Raw genomic sequence first — 18914 nt, 5'->3', positions numbered from 1 at the left:
GCTAGAATGCTCGCACGCAAGAAGCGGAGGAGTGTGATATGATGTAGGCAGGATCCTGCTCAGCTGCCCAGCACTGTATTTGAGGGATGTGTGGACAGGTGTACGTGGTCGGACCAGATCAGCCTGGTTCACTTGGAGATGGATTGTGCTTGAGGCTTGGGGGCGGGGGAAATTTGGCGTATGAACTTGTGTGCCGTAACGAGACCACAGTGACGTGAGGGTGAGGGTGAGGGTCGGATCAGTATGGATCATGCGTTCAAGCTGTTCAGACCGTGGGTGTCAACGCTCTGCACTTGGGGATTCCTGAGTTGCAGAGTGTTCCATTGACATGTCATCCCAAGTTAGACATTTATGAGCGTCCTGGGAACAATCAATAATGTTTCAGGGTCGGCCTCCGCGCCCACAAGTGGCAGATCCAGGACGGTGGGCGGCGGGCAGTTGCTCATACGCTCATACCGTCCGACACCAACTACTGGTGCGGGTAAAGCTTAAGGGGCGCTGGGTACCACTGGGCTATTTACTGGTGGCGGCGCCGTGGCTATCACCCGAGTGGTACTATCACGTGCTGGAAGCTTTATTTAGATAATGCTGGTTACACCTCTGTTCATTGCGCTCTTGCCTGTCACTGGGGGATCACGACTGAGGCTCCAGCACCCTTCACTCTGCAGAGCAAATGCCCAGGGGGGATTCTCTTCATGCGACCAGGCAGAAGAATCTCCCACGCAGGATCAACAGTGTTCAACATTGCTGCTGAGTGACGATAGCCGCAACAAGCACATGAACTTCAACCACGCTTTGAACCGAGGTAGGTCCTTCGGCGTTCTAAATTCCTCTCTTTTCTGTCCTCCATCTCTACTCTGGACTTCATATTTCCTCCAGGTCTACCCTCCAATAGAGCAGCCATGCAGATCAAAGACCGTACCTTCATTGTGAGCGGAGGCTCTTCTGGCTTGGGTCTCGCAACTACCGTCATCTTCCTCCAACACGGCGCCAATGTCTCCATCTTCGATCTCAACCCTCCGCCCTCAGACGCCTCTCTCGACTCCTCCCGAATCCTTTTCACAAAGACAAACGTTGCGTCGACCGAGTCACTACAAGCAGCTTTGCAAAATACTCTAAACTGGATTCAAGAGACCACAAAACCGTTGTCCGGGGTCATCTGTTCCGCAGGCATAGGCACGGCCGCACTGGCGCTTCCTAAGCAGGATCCCTCGGCGAGCCATGAAAGCGTCAAATACATGGACATGTCTGGCTTTGACCGCACCCTGGCCGTCAACCTCCGGGGCACGGTTGACCTGATCCGCCTCACTCTACCGCACATGGCGCTCAACAAACCGTGGGGTCCCGATGGCGAACGAGGGATAGTGGTTGTTGTCTCGTCTGTGGCGGCATATGAAGGACAGGTCGGCCAGCTAGCCTACAGCGCCAGCAAAGGTGCGGTGCGCAGCATCGTCCTCCCACTGGCCCGCGAGCTGGGCCAAAAGGCAGGGATTCGAGTCATGGGGATTGCACCTGGTGTCTTCCAGACCGGCATGACCATGCAGCCGAAGAAGCCACAGCCGGCACAGGGACAGAAGTCACCATCAGCAAAGAAAGAGGGGGCTGAAAAACCGAAAGGGAGCACTGGGTCGCGGGCGGGCATGAATACCGAGATGATCCAGTACCCAATGCGCATGGGTCAGGGCCATGAATTCGCACGGCTGGTCAAGGAGATTGTGGAGAATCCCATGCTGAATGGGTTTGTGATCCGACTCGACGGCGCCGTGAGGATGCCTAGCCGGCTGTAGACGTCTCTGTCAGGGGCCTCTACGCACATGCCGAAGACACATTTCGCAGAAGTAATAAAAAGACATTCTCCAACTCTAAGGGCCAAAACACAGCATGCCCAGCACTCTCTTCCCCGTCCCCCCGCCGCCCTCCCTTTCCCTCTCCCTGGCCGCCTCGGATTTCCTCCTCTCCTTCTCCTTCCGCTTGGCTTCCTTCTTCTCCTCCCGCGTCAGCTCGGGCGGTAGTCCCAGACTGACCCGCCGCTCGCGCTCCTCCTGCTTCTTGCGCGCCTCCCCTTCGAGTACCTGTCGCTTGAGGGCGGCGTACTGCGCGGCCTCGCCCTCGGCCACGCCGTCTTTGGCCACCACGCCGTTGCCGACGGTGATGAAGGTTGCCATGAAGACGTTGGCGACGGATAGATAGATGATTGATGGATATATGGATGGATGGAAGAACCGATGTAGATGGAGATGGAGATGGAGATGGGCCGACGGCTAGTCGTTATGGATCCTTCCTTCCTTCCTGACTTCCCCCCCCCTTTGGCCTTGGGACCAAGTTCGTAAGGACCCGACCGCGTCAGAGGTTGATAGAGAGACAGATGAGAAGGGTTTCGACTTGATCGGCTGTCCTTCCGTAGACACGGAGGATGCTTTGGAAAAGGTCTGTTTGAAGTTGACTGGAGTCAAATCGAAATCAAGGGGTGGCACGGTAGTAGGATTTCCACAACGCAATGGAGTAGTTGTATTGTAATAAAAGTACCGTCGTCAAATAGTCCCGTCTTTCTCAAGGGAGTGTTATTCCCGAGCCACCAGGTATGCGAGCCGTCCGTGTATCTCGGCACGACCTTAAGAACGGAGGGAGTATGCAGCAAGGAGACCAAAGTATTCCGAAGTCTGGTCACATACTGTAGATATGAGTATAAATACGAGGGCGACTGTGTCTGGGTACACCGCAGGGATGGGGACATTCTAGTAGTAAGTATTGATACAAAATGGGGCGATCCGAAGCTGGGGCCATAGGTAGGTATAGTACCTGGTTAACTCCGCTCATTCAACCTGTGCCGTGCCGTGTTGCCCGTTCTGCTTCCAGGTAATTGGGCGTTGACTAGCAGAGCAACAGGGCGGTGCAACTGCAAAGCCTTGCAGTAGAAGCTGTCTGGCTATCACGTTTCTCGTTCTGAGGCGGAGTCTCGATACGTGGGGGCAATCCCCAAGCCCCGTGTCGTTAGAGGAGCATACGGGGCATTGGAGCGGCGAACATGCAGGAGGTCGCGGGTCTTAAGCGATCAAAGATTCATACTCTGTAAATTGCTATACAACACACTCAATACATCTTTATTGACAAGAACTGCGCTATAGAAAACCGGAATTCCCCTCTCCATGCTTAAAGTTACTTCAAGTCCGGGAATGGTCGTCGGTAATGCGCAGGGCAATGGTACAAGCCAGATGTGTCCTTGCCTGGCTCCGGGATCAAATATTTCTGATGGTAATCCTCCGCATCATACCACTGCGTCGCTCTTCGGATCTCGGTGGTGATCTTCTTGCCGGGATACCATTGTTCGCCCACCTTCCTCTTAATCTCCTCGGCTATCTGGAGTTGCTCGTCGTTCTCGGCGAAAATCGCAGAGCGGTACTGCGTGCCGCTGTCGGCGCCCTGGCGGTTGAGGGTGGTCGGATCATGTATCCTGAAAAAGAACTCGCAAAGTTGCTTGTACGAGAGACGGTCCGGGTCGAAGACTAGTAGTAGCGATTCGGCGTGGCCGGTACGTCCAGAGCAGACGTCGTGGTATGACGGGGCCTTGGTCTGGCCGCCGGTGTATCCAACTCTGCAGTCCAACAGACCCTTGCCGTCGCCGAAGTGCTTGCGATATAACTCTTCCAGACCCCAAAAACACCCGCCGGCGAAGATGGCTCGCTGTGAGTTGGGAGGGAATTGCATAGCCGCGAGGGCGTCGGGCTGGAGGGACACTGAGGCCGCAGTGCTCAACGGGCGGAGGAAGCGGGACAGGAACGAAGGCAGTTGGAAAGCCATGGTCAGCAAGAGGACGAGTGCGAGGATAGTGAGGGGAGAAGGGTCACTGATGTTGAGCTGCAGGTTGGCGGTGTACTTTGGGATTCGTATGTGAAGAGATTGTTGAGTGATGGTCGGGATGGCGATATATATGTGAGTGTCTGATTCCAACAATTCCAGATGTCAAACGACACAAAAAGCCTCTTCACGCCGTTGTCGAAGTTTCCCTCGGGAAGGAGGTGAAGCGGCGACATCAATCACGTCATTGGAGGAGGGGATAGAGAAGTGATGACAGTTTCTGGGTGGCAGTGCTTGGCTCCCCCATTCGCTGGGTGATGCCTAACATTTGGGGGCTTAGGCGTACTCGGCACTGTGTAGGGGGCCCCCCCTCCCTGTTCAGGCCTATCACTGCCCCCAGCCCTTCTCCAGATAGACTCTTTTCATGTGTGATTCCGTTATCAAGCTCGTCGACCGTGACAAATACGCACACTCAGCCAGAAGAGGTAACTATGTCTGCTAGGAATACGCCCAGATTCTATTTCCATTCCATATCATGTGTTCGCAATATATTCACTGCGATTGATGATTCCATCGATATTGGAAGCCACTTGATTTTGTCGACTAACAAATCTGACCTTCAGTTCCCAGCACAACTTTTCCTCGGATTGGAATAGCGGAGCCTATCAACGTCCGTTGGATTCAGACTTGATCGCGGCTGAAATGTCCTGCTTTCCTTTTCCACAGACTCGGATGAATTCCCAGCCGCCAACGCACCCTCGGCGTCACATTTGCCCTGGGCCCTCCCAAACAACCGGGGAAGCCTGAGAAGCTCGAAAATCCCGAGCACATCTTCGAATCGAAATTCCAAGCAACAGAGAAAAGCCCTCACTCTTCGATAAGCTACCACCGCCAGTTTTCAGTCGACTGATCGAATGGATACTTCGATCACACGGCCACCACAGGGCCGTTTGTACCGAGGGTGACTGCCTTCCGTTTAATGTTCCTTTGTCTTTGTCTCAAATTGATCATCGAGGACATCTTTTTTTCTTTGAAGAGATTCATTGCTCAGGACCGGAACAAGGACCACCAAAGTCGCATTCATAAAAAATTGCAATTCGTTTCTTGGTTTTACGGACGGGGGTGGATGGAGTATATGGTCTCCTCTCCAAATAGAAATGTTCTTACTCGATTGGGTGAGACTAACCTTATCAGGAAGACCTCGCAGAGCAGAACGCGAGCGTATGGGACGGCTCCTTGGGTCGCAAACACGAGAAACAGAAGCCCTAAATCATGCACACAACTCATCTCCCGGTCGGTATTTCCTGAAAGGCTCAGGATAAAAGCAACGAGCTCTCGCCAATCGTACGATAAGTCCAGGTTCGCCACATCCTGGGACTAAAAATCCTTGTTCATGAATATCCCCATCCTTGAGTCGTCCCAACCAGTCCGTGTCCAAGACCTGTATCCCCAATACCCTGTGCTCAGTCCCTCCTACCGGTCGCAAACCCAACCACAAGTCTGTAACAGCGAAATATGCGAACGCCCAGATAGAAGGCGTACAACCCATCAAGAAATGACTTTTCTTCTCCCCAACTGTCCCCGAGAGATGGTCCCTTGCATCAACGCCACACCGCTTTCCCAGAGGGCATCAAACTCCCTCTGCTGGCGGAGTGTCCATGCCCACTTGATCCAGCCGTAATGGAAGAGAGCCTCACTCCTCCCGCTCGCTCAGGACCACCACTAGCACTGTTGGCCCCTCCACGCACATCCATGCCACTCATCGTCGTTCGCCGCATGGGATTCGAATACGCCCCCAAAGAACTCTTCCCGTGACTAACAATCCCTTGGACGCGGGGACTAAGTACGCCAACTTTCCAAGACCCGGCGTCGTTCTCCTTCAAAAGCTCGTTCCTTGTGCCGTGGACCATTCTCCTAACATGGCTGGCACCAAACATCGACTCGCTGGTGGGAGAACCGGCGCCTGCTGCCGTCGCTGCCGTCGGCGATCGGCGTCGTTGAGTCCGAGAACCATGGATGCCCGAACGGCGGAGAGACGAGGAGCGTTTCACTGCCTCGCGAATCTTGAGCACGTCTTCCTTGTCAGAGGCGGTGCTGTTGTGGTTTTCGCTGTCGGAGTTTGTCGTCGAGGAGTTTGGGCCGGCGTCGCCGCACATATCTGCTGTGTCTTTACTTTGCTGCATGGGGATGAAGGATCGGCGGTTCGACGCTTTGCTTGCATCGATCTCTCTTAGTGGTGAGTCCTCGCTGTCTGATGACGAGAGTGGTGTCATCTTCGGAGGCATCATGCTTGAGACGAGTGGCGAACCATCGTACTTTTTGGAGAGAAATCCGGCTTGGAAACGACTATTCTTCGGTTGGAAGTTGAGAGTAGCCTCTGGCGGAGGAGGAATGGGCGAGGAACCAGGAGATTGTGTTTGCAATTTCGAGAAGGACGAGGTCAGGTCTGACACCTGGGGGATGGAGATTTCAGTGGTCGATTCGTCCGACGAAGGAAATTTCTGTGGCGTCTTCTCAAACTCCGCAAGTGTGCCATCCTCAATGTCGTCTTTCCACCGCACGACTCGTTTGACGCCCTTGAGCGGGCCCTTCCTCTTCTTCGGGGTAAAGTTCACCTGGACGCCCTTCTTTGCGCTTCCCAGCAGACCACGACGTCTAGGCGAGGGTCTGGCTGGAGATACCGTGAGGTGATTCGCCATCATCATTGGGGGCTTCGCTCTCACAGGACTTCCTTCCAGAATCGAGTTGTTCACACTCTGTTTACGTCGTTTGGGAGTGCCTGCTTTGGTTGGTGCGAATGCCTCAACGGGAGCGAGACTTCCATCTGGTTTGACGACATACGATGCTGCGCTTGACGCAGAGTTGATCATCTTCCCCAAAATTTGAGTGGCAGCTTCGACTGCCTCCTCCACGCTCATGCGGTTCAAGCTTTCAATGGCAGCGATGGTCTCAAAGTGGGCTCGTAGGAGAACCTGAATCGTGGGTGCGTCCCCATTCTTGTCTTGCTCGGCCAAGGCTGCAAAAGATTCCCGCTCAGCATTCAGCTTGAGCATCTCCACTTCGCGCCGAAGCATCTCAGAGTCAATCATGTCGCCGGTGTCCACTTCCTTCAGTTGTTTCAAGCTATGCTCCAATGCCGTATTCATGGGACGATCCCAGCTGCTCTTGAGAACCTTCTGTTGGCAGTGATGACGGCCGCTCTCCAGTTCCATCATAATGCCTTGAGCGGTCTTCTTCACAGCCTGCATGTTCCTCATGAGATCGTCTTCTTCTAGGTTGTCACAGACTGCATCGAAGGCAGAGATCCAAGAAGACAGCATTGCAATTCTTCGGCCAATTTGCTTCAGTTTGATCATGTTGTTGGTCCGTTCTTGTCTCTCCAGCCCAGAATTTTCGTATGCGGCTTTGATTCTTTGCACTCCTTCTCGAGCAATATTTTCCTTCTTCTCGTTTTGCTTTTTGAACTTGGCAAAAGCAAAGGTCTCGGCGTCCTTCAGTTGAGCTTTGAGTTCGTTGATCTGCGCCATCTGTTCATCAATCTTGACCAAGTAATCTTTGACATGACGATTAACGTTGTACACATTTCTGGTGACCTTTGTCTGGATGTTCTTCGCGCGGTTGGCATATCGGAGGGTGTTTTGCGTTTCGTCGAAGTGCGCACTTGACGGACTGACGCAGACGATCATTACAGTCTTGCAGTTGCCGCCCAAAGAGAATTTGAGTAGACGCGTGAGTTTCGAGTTTCTGTAGGGTACGTGATTGCGTTTGCGGGGGTCGCAGAGGGCATTGATACAACTGCCTAGTGCCAGGAGGGACTTGTTGATGTTGGCACCCTCAAGCAACCGTTCGCCTCGATTCTTGGTGGCACTTGCACGCTCGCTGCCAGCAAGATCGATTATGCTCAACGTGGCCATCGTGTGGGGCTCCTCGACGCCAGCGTTTCTGTCTTTCTGGGCAACATTGATCTGCAACACAGCATGTGAACGGGACGAAGTTGCGTTGGCTTCTGTGGGTGACATTGTCCGCATTTCATTCCCTCTCACAATCATCTCCATGACCTCTTCGACACTTTGGGGGTGGTGGCTCGAGAGGCCTGCCACTGAGACGGCTTGGTTTGAATCCTCTCTCAACATCAGCCCGCCTTTCGCGGTGCTGGGGACGAGCAGATCACGGATGGTTTCGTTGTAGATTTCAAGGTATGATAACGATATCTCTGTAATCTTCTCGTTTGACTGCTCTTGGACCCTCTCGAACAGCTCTTTCATAGCCGAGAAGATGATGCCCGGTTCTTGGGCGGTGCCCGTGATCGTGTGAGTCTTTCCACAGCCCGTTGCGCCATATGCGAAGACCGTTGCATTATATCCATCCAGGACGCTATCCAGCAGCGGCCTTGTGGTGGCTTCGTAAACTTCGCCCTGGGAGGCATTTTCGTCAAAGATTCGATCGAAGCCAAAAGTCTGGTCTTTAACTCTTTTGCCGGAGGGGACGACGGATCGTGAGAATTTCTGGACTGGATTGTCTTCGGGTGGATCAAATATTCTACCAGGAATGAGTCAATCTGTGGAAAGGTTCGATCGAGTGACAGGTGGCGTGCACGTACAAACACTTCTCATCAACGACTTTGATGACGGACCGCAGGCCCTTTTGAGAGAGCTTTGGAGTTGGGGCAGCAGCCAGCGAACCATCCCCCAGGAAAATCGTTGTATCGTCGCATTTTGTTAGTTGAGCAGCTTCTCGGATAGTGAATGGTCGGACTCGAACGGTAACTGAAATCGACGAGGCGCCGTCGGAGGTCATGTTGGCAGTGGTACTGCTCAAGATATCGGATCATGCACGGATGGAGCTCATCAGGTTAGGTGAGGGGAGGCTCGGAGGCAAAGCAGGAGATTAGGGATGGTACAAATGATGACGCTCGTAAAGATCAGAACGCAGGTCGGATACAGTGGTCGAGGCCGTGGCTTGTTGAAGGTGTGTGTGGGGAGCGTTGATTTCAACTGCACTGAAAGTACGCATCGAAGTCCAATGTTGCGACCTTGGCCAAAATTGGATTAGTCTCCTTGGCGGGTTTGGTTGTCCAAGCAACCACATTATCACGTGAAACCCCACGCTGCCCAACACTCTACCACCAATAATTACTTTGCGCTTTGTTCCATCTTTATCTCCTCTCCCCTTTTCCTTGAGAGTAACGGCAGCTGCTACGAAGAAGAGTCAGTCTACTAGGTATAACTTGTCCTTGTGAAATGTACATTTGTCGCTGCGACCCATCTTGGTGAACCTCGGGTCCTCCTTGCCGATTGTTCGGCAAAGGTTCCCCTATGTCGCTCGACGGTTCAAAATTACAGTACAATGTTTGCCGTTGAATGATCACAAGGCGTGGACTTAGGACTTTGTGTCTTGGTCACGAGATGTCGAGGTGTCGAGATGTCGGCACCACCGGCAGCCACCTGCGCCTCTCAGCTCAGAAGTTGATGTTATACAAAAGCTTCTGTGGCTTTCGCCTGCAGCTGCACGGCTATTCACGGCCCAAGTCCAGTCGATGAGACCCACCCGTTCCTCTTTATCTCGGAGAGGTGGAGATGGGCGCTGACGTATCGTCACTGCACTGCACGGTACTATTCAGTACCCCCCTCTATCTGGTCAATTAGTCCACTGGTATGTACCATCACCTGTGATTTCTATTGAGATGAGTCTGCTCGTTCCTCCCTAATTCTCTATTGTTTATCTCCTGTTCTTGCTGTAAACCCATACGCGCCCTCCTACTGCCTGTTGATATCCGGTATGGACCTCTACTTGTATCGCAGATTGGGGTCACGAGTTTCATCGAGGCACATCCTTCACACACAGTCCTTCCCTGCTCTCTCTGTGTGTTCGCGACACGAGACGTGCCTGTGGGATCGAGAAAGTCGTTTCGAGGTCAAGAGTCTCCGACCGACACAGCAGCATCGCAAAGCGCATACACGGCGCAACATCACATCCACGGCCTACGACGCCGCAGAGACCAATGCGCAGGCTTCAGACATGCGCTCACCCAGGCCGTTGGCATGCGTCCCCTTAGATTCTCTGATGCGCTCATATATCATCACCACAATATCATCCGTACCGTTCCTGCTTCGTCCTTCCTTAGCCGCCATGACCTTCCTCGCTCACACAAAGTCGCCTCTCTTCAACCCCGACCGTAACCCCATCCTTCACTCTCTCCTCAAACGCACCTTCTACGCCCAATTCTGTGCCGGCGAAACTCCCTCGGAGGTCCAAAAAACAATTGCAAAATTGAAGGAGACCGGCTTCAAGGGTGTCATATTGGGCCACGCGAAAGAGGTGGTCCTCAGCAAGGAAGAGGCGGATGGCCTGAATGTGCCCAAGAATGCGGCAGAACAAGCCCACATTGATGCAGAGGAAATTGCAACGTGGAGGCAGAACACCATTGACACGGTGGATCTTGCCCAGCAGGGCGACTTTGTCGCGCTGAAATTCACGGGGGCTGGACGGCAAGCGCTCCGACATCTCCAGGCGACCATTGCATGTTCACCAGAGTTCGAGGAGGCTGTGCACGACATCTGCAAGCGAGCTCAGGAGAAAGGAGTCAAACTTCTGTTTGACGCCGAGCAGGCATCGTTGCAACAAGGCATCGACAACTGGACAATGTACTTTGCAAAAAGGTATAACCGAGAACAGGCCTTGGTGTACGGCACCTACCAGGCCTATGCCAGAAGAACTCCACAAAATCTGGCACGCCATCTTGAGCTAGCTCGAAGAGACGGCTTCGTCCTCGGCGTGAAACTGGTGCGAGGGGCCTATATGGGCAGTGATCCCCGGGAGCTGTTCTGGCCCACCATCGAGGAGACGCACAATTGCTACAACGGTCTCGCGAGGAGCATCCTGCAACAGCGATACCAGGGCATCCTGCAGCCCGTCGAGGGAGGATCAACTGAATTCCCGCGGGTGGCCCTCGTGCTCGCCACCCACAATGCGGAATCGGTGAGACTAGCCAGCGAACTTCGAGATGAGCAAGCACGCACTGGTCAACCCCGGATCGAACTGGCATATGGCCAGTTGATGGGAATGGCGGACAACGTCAGCTACGAGGTGGTACAACGGGCAAGGACCCGTCTAGCGTCGCACGACAGCAACGGCAGCGTGGAGGTTCCCAAAGCATATAAATATTTGGTTTGGGGCAAAATGGGGGAATGCATGAAATATCTCCTCCGCCGCGCCCACGAAAATCGAGATGCCATGACAAGAACAGTTGAAGCAAGGCGGGCATTGGGCCGAGAGTTGGGCATCAGAATGGCGTTCTGGCGCTGAAGGACACCAGACACCACGATTGGAAGGGGAACCAGGAAATATGGATCATACTACTTTGGCACATGTGAAGGTTCCCACGGCTGTACGAGGAGCTGGTCGGAGACGGTTGATTTTTTTTTTCTCTCTCTCTTTGGCTCTTATCTGCAGGTTTGGGGGTATCAAAGGGCTGAGATCCAGATGTCCATGGACCACAGACCATGGACCATGGGGGCTGGTGTCTTGCGATGTGGAGCAAAGGACCGTGGTGGCCAGACATACAAATGCGAGGAGATTCCCACCGGGACTGGCAGGAGCAAACATATTCCCACACCCTCTGCTCTAAAAAATCTAAAGGAACCCAGTGCATTGCAATCTTGAACACCTTGAGAGAAAAAAAAGAAAACGAGCTCTTTTTATCTTGCTTCGGGTAGCTGCTGCCGGGTGCGAAAAACCTGCACTGCTGTCTCTGATCTGTAGCGGGAGCCTTCGTTGACTTCTTTGTTTCCCAAGGCATCCAAAGTGAAGTGACGACAGGAAACACCATTTGTTTACGGCCTGGGTTTTGTCGAGAAGCTCTCTTGACACTTCACACGCGCCCTGTCTTTGTGCCGGACCCCTTCAGAGTTGCTGAGACACATCTCGTGCTCCTCCCCCCTCCCTTTCCACCATGATGCTCTCCAGATATTCCTGCTCCTCTACCACCTCCAGCCCAACCTGGCGCAGCCTCGGCCACCCCTCCAACCACCCACTCTACTCTCCTTCTCTCATCTACAGTGACGCCAGTAGTGAAGACTCTGAAGTTCGTGGCCACCCTCCCCCTCCCCTTACTACCCTTGACACACCATCCCTTTCGACCATCACTCCATCCTCGTTCCCTCCAGATGCCGCGCAAGGCGAAGGCGAAAACCGTGCTAATCAGGCATCAACACAGGGCATGATGGCAATCGGAAACGACCCTCTTCATGTCAGCGATGTTATGGCGGATGCCCTGAGCCACTTGAACAGGGTGGTGGAGCATGTAAGGAACGGCTCTTCCCATGTTGCAGCACGCTGGACTAATCATGGAACAAGTTGCGAACCGAAGGTGAAAATGAAGCAGCGAATGGCATCGCACGAGACGTCCACTCCATGCTTGACACGTTCAATCATACCACGGCTCCTTGGTCCATTGAGAAATTTCACATGAACTCTATCCCTGCCGCCAAAGCTCAACTCCTCCCCCAAAATGGCAACGCCGGTCGTGCTCCTGCAAGATCCAATACTTCCTCCACTTGGGCCGCCGTGGCTGCAACCGACATCCCCAGCAACAATCGTTTGGTCAAGTTTGGACCATCCGATGGATTAAAGCGACACATCACCGAGCAAGCCTCGAACAACGGCCAGCCGCGGGAAGAGGACTTCCGTTGCATCTGGATCTACGGCTGGTCCAAAGATAAGCCCTTGAGCATGGTGACGGAACGAATCAGCACCGGTGCCATCTTTTCCATGGCATACGTGGAGCAATATGAGGCCGTCTGTGTCATCTTCCAGTACGCCGGCGCGGCCATGGTGTTCATGAACGAGGAAGCTGAGGCCGTTCATGACTATGGTTGTGGCTTGTTCGGAAAAGGCCATGACGTGAAGTATGGCGAGCCGTACCTCGAGAACGATGACCTTGCTCGAATGCAGCCTCCCTCCAACGAGCGCCGCCGTCTGACCTTTGCTCGTCAACAACTCTTCACCAATGGCTTGACCGAGGAGAGATTCCGGAGGGATCTGACCGAGCTCGTCGGTCGACATAACGTCGAGTTGGTATGGTTGTTTAACACCGGCAACGGTAAGTCGGCGTCGACCTCTGCTACAGCTCTTCTTGCTGGTCTAACTGACGTCCCTTAGCTACTGCCGTCTTTTCATCTACTGTCATTGCACGTATCGTCCGCGACGAGTTTCTTCGTCGATCAAGGAGGCCAGGACCCTACCAAGAGGTCCAGGTTGGGTTTTCTCACGACCCCTGCGAGCGTCCCATGAACTTGATTACCCAGATACCTTACCCCGGAGCAGGCCCCCGAGATCGCAGCAACAGTGGAAAATCTGTATCAAGTTGCCGTTCCTACAACCCCAACGCTGCAAAATTTATTCCTGGCGCTGGTCTCCGTGCCAGGAAGGGGACCGACTCTGATGGATGGCAGACCGTCCAACGCAGACGCTGAAACAAGGACGTGACTTGCCTTTTGTTTCTTCGGATACTCATTCCTTTCATCAGGGTCTTTTTCTTTACACAGATTGTCATGAGGATGGAGTAGCGCAGGCATATGGACAGCCCAAGGCATTTCTCTCTCACGGGTATACTGCAGGTCATTTCAGCGGAGAAGCATAGCGAAACGCAGGGGAACATGGTGCACAGACAAGGCATTTGCTCAACGGGGACATCTGGACAAGGGGATATCAGCATATCGATACATACAGGACAGCTGGCTCGAATGCTGGGATGGACGACAGAACGTTCGAAGGAATGGTGTATGGTTGATTTCCCTCTTTCCTTCTACTTGTTTGCATCCAAATTTGGCAGGGTCATAAACCCAGAAGGGGGCCAGAACATCGTTACTTTTTCCCTCTCTCTCTCTCTATCCCTTCTCCTTGTGTTCGCTTCTTCGGCGCGCCTCTGCCGGGTTCGCCACTTCCCCCTAGGGTGCTGAAGCGCTCTTCCTACTGAACTTTGAGATTGGTCGCCGGCAATGTTGTATCTCGTCCCGTCGGCCTTGCAATGCGAACACTGGTTCTTCCGGCCAGCTTCCGCCCCACAGAATATGTTACTCCATCTCTCCCTATTCGCTTTGTTTGTGTGGCCTCCCTGTCCCGGTTCTGTAGCGTGTCATGTTCAATAGGGGATCGAAATGGCCACGACAAACGACAGATATGTTAGTAACAGCAAGGCAAGCTTGCAATTGACGCAGCTAAGCAGTAGCAGTAGCAGTAGCCAAGAGAAAAAAAAAGCTCTTCGTCATGAGCGTGAGAGATGAGGAGTCCTGACGGCTGCCTTGATCCTGGCGTGGGGGTTTGACTTGCTCCATTTGAGGTTGTGTTGTTGTTTTGCTTGGACGTCGTTCGGGTTTCGGGTTTCGAGAGGGAAGTGATGGAAGCATTCACCCGTACAGCCTCTTTGCCCCCTTTACTCCATTGTGCTAATGACGAGACCAGTATCATTTGCAGGTTGATGTGATTCCTCGGTCTCTCTCGAAAAGGTCGTCTTTCTTTCCCTCCTACCTGGCCATCAACACACGGTGCTTCTCCCTCACCATCTCCCGGATCTATTTCCTTTCAGAAATTTGTGGAGCTGACAGCCAGAAAGACATTCCTATCCTCCTCGTCTCTAGTCACGAACTTTGCCAACCTCTTATGGTTTCAAGCCAGACTGTTCTACGTACTGAGTGATTCTGTCACAAGGGGCCGGCCTTGACAGATGGTCGAAAGATACGTCCTGGCCCCTGCGTGCACGGTGGTTACCTCTCCCCCCTCATTATTTCATGCATGCTCTATCATCGAATGGCACGGGAGAGACGTGTGAACGCCGCTGTGACGGGATTTGGGGGAGGCTGGAGCTCAAGCAAAGCCCTTCAGGGACCGCGGAGGGGAGGCAAGGAGGCAACAAAGGGAGGTATCCAAGCTCGTCTCAATATGAATTTTGAACTTTTCCAGAATCCACCAAGACTTCTCTACCTTTTTTTTTTTGCTACAGAGTTCTTTTCCTCGATCACACATCTTGCTCTCATTCTCTTGCTCCCTCATCCCTTCGTCCTCCTGATCGAGGCTGCGTAACTATCCTGTCCAGCTCACTGACCCAACCGCCAGTGAGCCTCTGCAATCTTCCAACCCTTGCGATCCACCGTACCTCTCTCCTCAACCGGGCCTGCTTGTTTTCGTCCTATGGCTCTGTGATGCATGAGCAGCAGCAGTTGGATCTCCCCTGAACAAAGAACTCTGTCGGCTTGAGCAGATACTCCCCTGTGACGTCGTTGGTGGCTGTCATCGAGGGCCCTCATGGCGGTCAATGACATGGGGGAACGGCGAAAGGGGAAAAGGGGGGAAAGGGAGGCGAGAACGAAGAAGAGCAGCAGAAGTGAGACTTTGACTCCGAGACGGTCTTCAAGCTCGAGCTCCTATGCCTGGGCCTGGCCTGTTGCGGCTTCTGCCTGCGTGCCTGCGTGCCAGCTGCTTTTCCGCACACACACCTCACCGTGCGGGCCTGGGGAACACAGTTCTTTGTGTGCCTTTTTTGGTTCTGAGTGGCTGAACACGCCATGTCGATAGTACCTGTCCCGAGCCGCCTCTACGTGTCTGCCCTTGAGGACCATAGGCTGCGTGCGTGTGTGCGGTAGTCGTCGCTGGACCTGTGTTGCCCGGCACCCTTGTCTCTTGCCCTTCACCACATGAGCTGTGTAGCTCTCCTTTCTGAACACGGGCATCTCATGTGTGTGTGTGCGTGAGTGTGAGAAAGTCGTACTGACTCTGGAGGCCAGAGCAGCAAACTTGTCCTTCTCGCCAATGGGCTAGAGGCATGAATACTCTCTTTTCCCTTCAACATCGACGCCGCAGACGGGGGACAGGCAGGCTCGCCCATGATCCACGTCTCCGACCTCGAATTGGCAAGCTCTATGCCGTGCAGTGACATTCAATGGGGTTGGGGAGCGTGAGGTCAGTGGTTGTGCCCACTTTGATCTTGAGGCCTCATCCATTGTTCGGCGATATATGCTGCCAGGGGGGACGGAGAAGAATCAGCCTGTGTTGCAAGCGACGGCGGTGATGCAGAAGCTGCAACATACGTTCTTATTCCCCCTTGAGGCTCGGGACACCTTGCAGACGCGCCTGGGAAGCCTGGTTTGCATCACGGGGCCAGGCCTTCAACTTCCTAGACAGCAATAGTGCTGCCCTCAGGGCTGGTTGGGGTGACCATTCGGATAGAGACACTGCAGAGGATATGCAGGGCATGCATCCTCCCATGAAGAATTGCAGACTGCGTCGTTGAAGACGAACGAAAGGTTTTTGTTTTCCAGACTTGGTCAGTTTTGCAGGGAGACTCCCTGAAATCTGGAACTCCAGTCCCTACCGAACATCTGGCAAACGAGGCTGCCGTGACGAGGGAGATCTCAGTTGCAGGTTACGAAGAAACGGTACATACCGACAGCGGTGTTTTGGTTTCGACTGCTTCGATTGCTAATAGTTGTAGTCACTAAATTGGAGACTGTCCACGACCACAATACACCAACTGCACAATGAAGCAGCTCTCTCCCCAGCGACTTTCAACTTGGGGGATCTTCCAGCCCCGGAAGCCTTGCTCCTCGTCAATGAGAGCTGGGCATAGCTTGTACAGGTCGGAATTTCTGGATACCGCACAAATACCAAAGGAGTGGACGTGGCAGCCACAAGACGCTCTCCACAGTTAAGCTGAAGAAGAAAAGCAAAAAAAAGTTATAAGTTGGTGACGGTCTCTCAATGCAGGTATTCTCGGAACCACGCCGAGGCGGCGTTCTTCGCTCGTTCCAGACCCTTTTTCTGAACCGGGTTGCTGGTGTCGCCGCGTGTCGCAAAGCCGTGCGATAATCCAGGGAAGTATTGGTAGTCCCATTCAATGCCCAACGTAGGCAGCACCTTCAGAGAGTACTCCTTGAGTTCGGGCGTGTAGAGGGGATCATCCTCCGGCGCGAGGATCTGGGTCGGGACACTGAGGGCGTCAATCTCGGCCTTTTCAAGCAGCGACGGGTGTGCCGTGGAGACGCAATCGATGATGTTGTTTCCTGTTCCATGGTTTTTTGTCAGCCACAGCTCAAGACAATTCAAATGATTCATTGGGCAGTACAACCCAAGTAGGTGGACAGGAGCTCTCAGGAGGAAGGGCCCAAGACTGACCTTTAGCAGCTAGTCGGAAGACGGCCCAACCGCCATAGCAGAAGCCAATGGCGCCGACCTTTTTATAACCCAAGTCCTTCTTCAGGGCGGTGGCACAGGCAAAGATTTCCGGTTGCCTCGTGTCCTTGCCATGTCGGCCCAAAAATCCCATCACATCAAATGGCTCACTCTTTGCATGCTCACCAGTTCCCATCAACCGGTCAGGAGTGACGACTTCGCCGCCAAAGCTAGAGCAGGAGGTTAGAGAAAGGAGCTAGCAAGTTTTTGACCACACGCGACAGGGACAGGGCTGGAGACTAGGTAACAACGTGTCCTCACGACACCAGCTCTTCCGGTCAATTCAGGTACTCACAAATCAGGTAAATAGACAGTAACGTCTGCCTCCTCGGCATAGTGGTCAGCCAACAGTCGGGCGTTGGTCAAGGACCAGCCAAAAATGTCGTGGACGATGAGAACCGCAGCGTCCTTATTGGTGCCGGTTACATAGGTCTTGTTGCTGCCAAGGGTTGCTTCATGGCCTTTGGGGCTACCATCCCACCGAAAGCCGGTCGTGCAGCAGCTGGAGAGGGCCATTGTGTGGAAACTTTGGTGCGTGATATATTGCTCAAGAACCAGACACCGGGGGGGAACGTATTCTAGATATATAGCAGCGAGACCACGGATAAAAAAAATACTTAGAACAGATATGGAGGAGACAGCCGGGCAAAGTCCTGAAGAGGGGCTCGGAGGGGTTGCTCTCGGACACCACGTCCGCGATCGGTATTCCGTGTACCGGGTCGATTGGTATTATTAATGGCCTATCGCCGAGAGCACGAAACGGGAAGTCGGGAAGCCGGTGGTGACCAATAGACAGGGGTGAAATCCAGCCTTGTAGCCCTTTACCAAAACCAGTAGCTTTGCGAGCGTGTTGTGGTGGGATTCCCAAGGATACGTCTACCATCATGATGGCTCTTGGACTCGAATCGAGGTCTTCCCGGCACCAGCCGGCTGCTCTATCATGCACCAGCATAGCTAATCCGGCCAGGAATGTGCTAGACCACGGCTGACGACGCCTTCGATCTCAGACCCAAAGCCCTTTTCTGGAGGTGCTGTCCTTGTACCTGGCATGAAAGGGGGAGTCGCAGCCATAGGAGAATAACGTTAAACCGGACTTCCCGGGCCGTCGAGCAAGAGCTGAATCACACAGGAAGAATCATGTCAGGGAGCGCATCACATGAAGGCCATAAGGCACTGGTGTTTCCCTTGAGGTTCGCCTCGAGCTGTGGGTGCATCCTCATAAGAAGCGCTTCCCGCCAAATCTTCGTAGGTCGAGACTCAACAAGATGAGACCAGAAGCCACTGTGACAGTGCTGAACCTCTGGACGTTTCCCGTTCACAAGGAAATGCTCTTTCTTGCGGACCGGCCGATCAGAGGGCCACGACGCCTGAGCGGTGGTGGCGGCCGCGCGTAGTCAGATCCCCCAATCACAAGGGACGGAGCTCTCTGTCAGCTCCCCTCTTAGCAGACATGCATACGCAGTAGTGAGCTTCTAGGACGAGGCGGGTTGTGGCTCATGGGTAAATATCTTGACAAGCACTCTGGATGACGCTGGTGCGGGCTCAATCGCTGTCAGTCTCCAAAGCATGTCGGAACTCCCGTCAAATGTCGTGATCCCCGAAGAGAGCGACAATGAGCGAAGCTAATCGCCCATTGCCTTTGCTAGAGTAGGCATCCCATCTAGCCGAAGACCAATGAGGGCGAGCTGGTGATTTTCTAGCTTCGAAATAGCTGGGAAATCGAGGCTCACTAGGCTCACTAGGCCCATCCGTCGACGCTGAGTGGCTGCTTGAGGGGCAGAAGGAACACTCGAATCTCGTATTCCTGCTGAGGCCATCTGGGGGAAAGCACTTAGCTTGGGGGAGATGGTCACAGGCTCCCCCCGAGATTTCACCTTGGCCTGGGGAGGGGAGCG

The 18914-nt window shown here is 53.6% G+C and overlaps 7 protein-coding genes across 7 annotated transcripts; 3 read left to right on the top strand and 4 right to left on the bottom strand.

Annotated features, from left to right (window-relative positions):
* Window positions 1-902: 902 nt before the first annotated feature.
* AYL99_09440 (hypothetical protein) lies at window positions 903-1787 on the top strand (the record flags this gene model as incomplete). The annotated part of the gene is made up of 1 exon (XM_018840947.1): window positions 903-1787. The coding sequence occupies one exon, from the start codon at window positions 903-905 to the stop codon at window positions 1785-1787; it is 885 nt and encodes a 294-aa protein (XP_018689628.1).
* A 75-nt stretch (window positions 1788-1862) lies between these two features.
* Window positions 1863-2165, bottom strand: AYL99_09439 (hypothetical protein; the record flags this gene model as incomplete). Its single annotated transcript, XM_018840946.1, has 1 exon — window positions 1863-2165. One exon carries the CDS (start codon window positions 2163-2165, stop codon window positions 1863-1865), a length of 303 nt encoding a protein of 100 aa, XP_018689627.1.
* A 991-nt stretch (window positions 2166-3156) lies between these two features.
* On the bottom strand, window positions 3157-3798 carry AYL99_09438 (peptide-methionine (S)-S-oxide reductase; the record flags this gene model as incomplete). The annotated part of the gene is made up of 1 exon (XM_018840945.1): window positions 3157-3798. One exon carries the CDS (start codon window positions 3796-3798, stop codon window positions 3157-3159), a length of 642 nt encoding a protein of 213 aa, XP_018689626.1.
* A 1598-nt stretch (window positions 3799-5396) lies between these two features.
* On the bottom strand, window positions 5397-8592 carry AYL99_09437 (hypothetical protein; the record flags this gene model as incomplete). The annotated part of the gene is made up of 2 exons (XM_018840944.1): window positions 5397-8334; window positions 8396-8592. 2 exons carry the CDS (start codon window positions 8590-8592, stop codon window positions 5397-5399), a joined length of 3135 nt encoding a protein of 1044 aa, XP_018689625.1.
* A 1332-nt stretch (window positions 8593-9924) lies between these two features.
* On the top strand, window positions 9925-11100 carry AYL99_09436 (hypothetical protein; the record flags this gene model as incomplete). The annotated part of the gene is made up of 1 exon (XM_018840943.1): window positions 9925-11100. The coding sequence occupies one exon, from the start codon at window positions 9925-9927 to the stop codon at window positions 11098-11100; it is 1176 nt and encodes a 391-aa protein (XP_018689624.1).
* Window positions 11101-11746: 646 nt separating this feature from the next.
* On the top strand, window positions 11747-13268 carry AYL99_09435 (hypothetical protein; the record flags this gene model as incomplete). The annotated part of the gene is made up of 3 exons (XM_018840942.1): window positions 11747-12097; window positions 12151-12895; window positions 12955-13268. 3 exons carry the CDS (start codon window positions 11747-11749, stop codon window positions 13266-13268), a joined length of 1410 nt encoding a protein of 469 aa, XP_018689623.1.
* A 3277-nt stretch (window positions 13269-16545) lies between these two features.
* On the bottom strand, window positions 16546-17535 carry AYL99_09434 (hypothetical protein; the record flags this gene model as incomplete). The annotated part of the gene is made up of 3 exons (XM_018840941.1): window positions 16546-16850; window positions 16963-17189; window positions 17315-17535. The coding sequence occupies 3 exons, from the start codon at window positions 17533-17535 to the stop codon at window positions 16546-16548; spliced, it is 753 nt and encodes a 250-aa protein (XP_018689622.1).
* Between the last annotated feature and the right edge of the window lie 1379 nt (window positions 17536-18914).

This window comes from Fonsecaea erecta, assembly GCF_001651985.1.
Source record: "Fonsecaea erecta strain CBS 125763 chromosome Unknown Scaff9, whole genome shotgun sequence".
Lineage (NCBI taxonomy): Eukaryota > Fungi > Ascomycota > Eurotiomycetes > Chaetothyriales > Herpotrichiellaceae > Fonsecaea > Fonsecaea erecta.
Note: the sequence above shows the minus strand (reverse complement) of the source record. Positions and strands in the feature narration are given on the sequence as shown.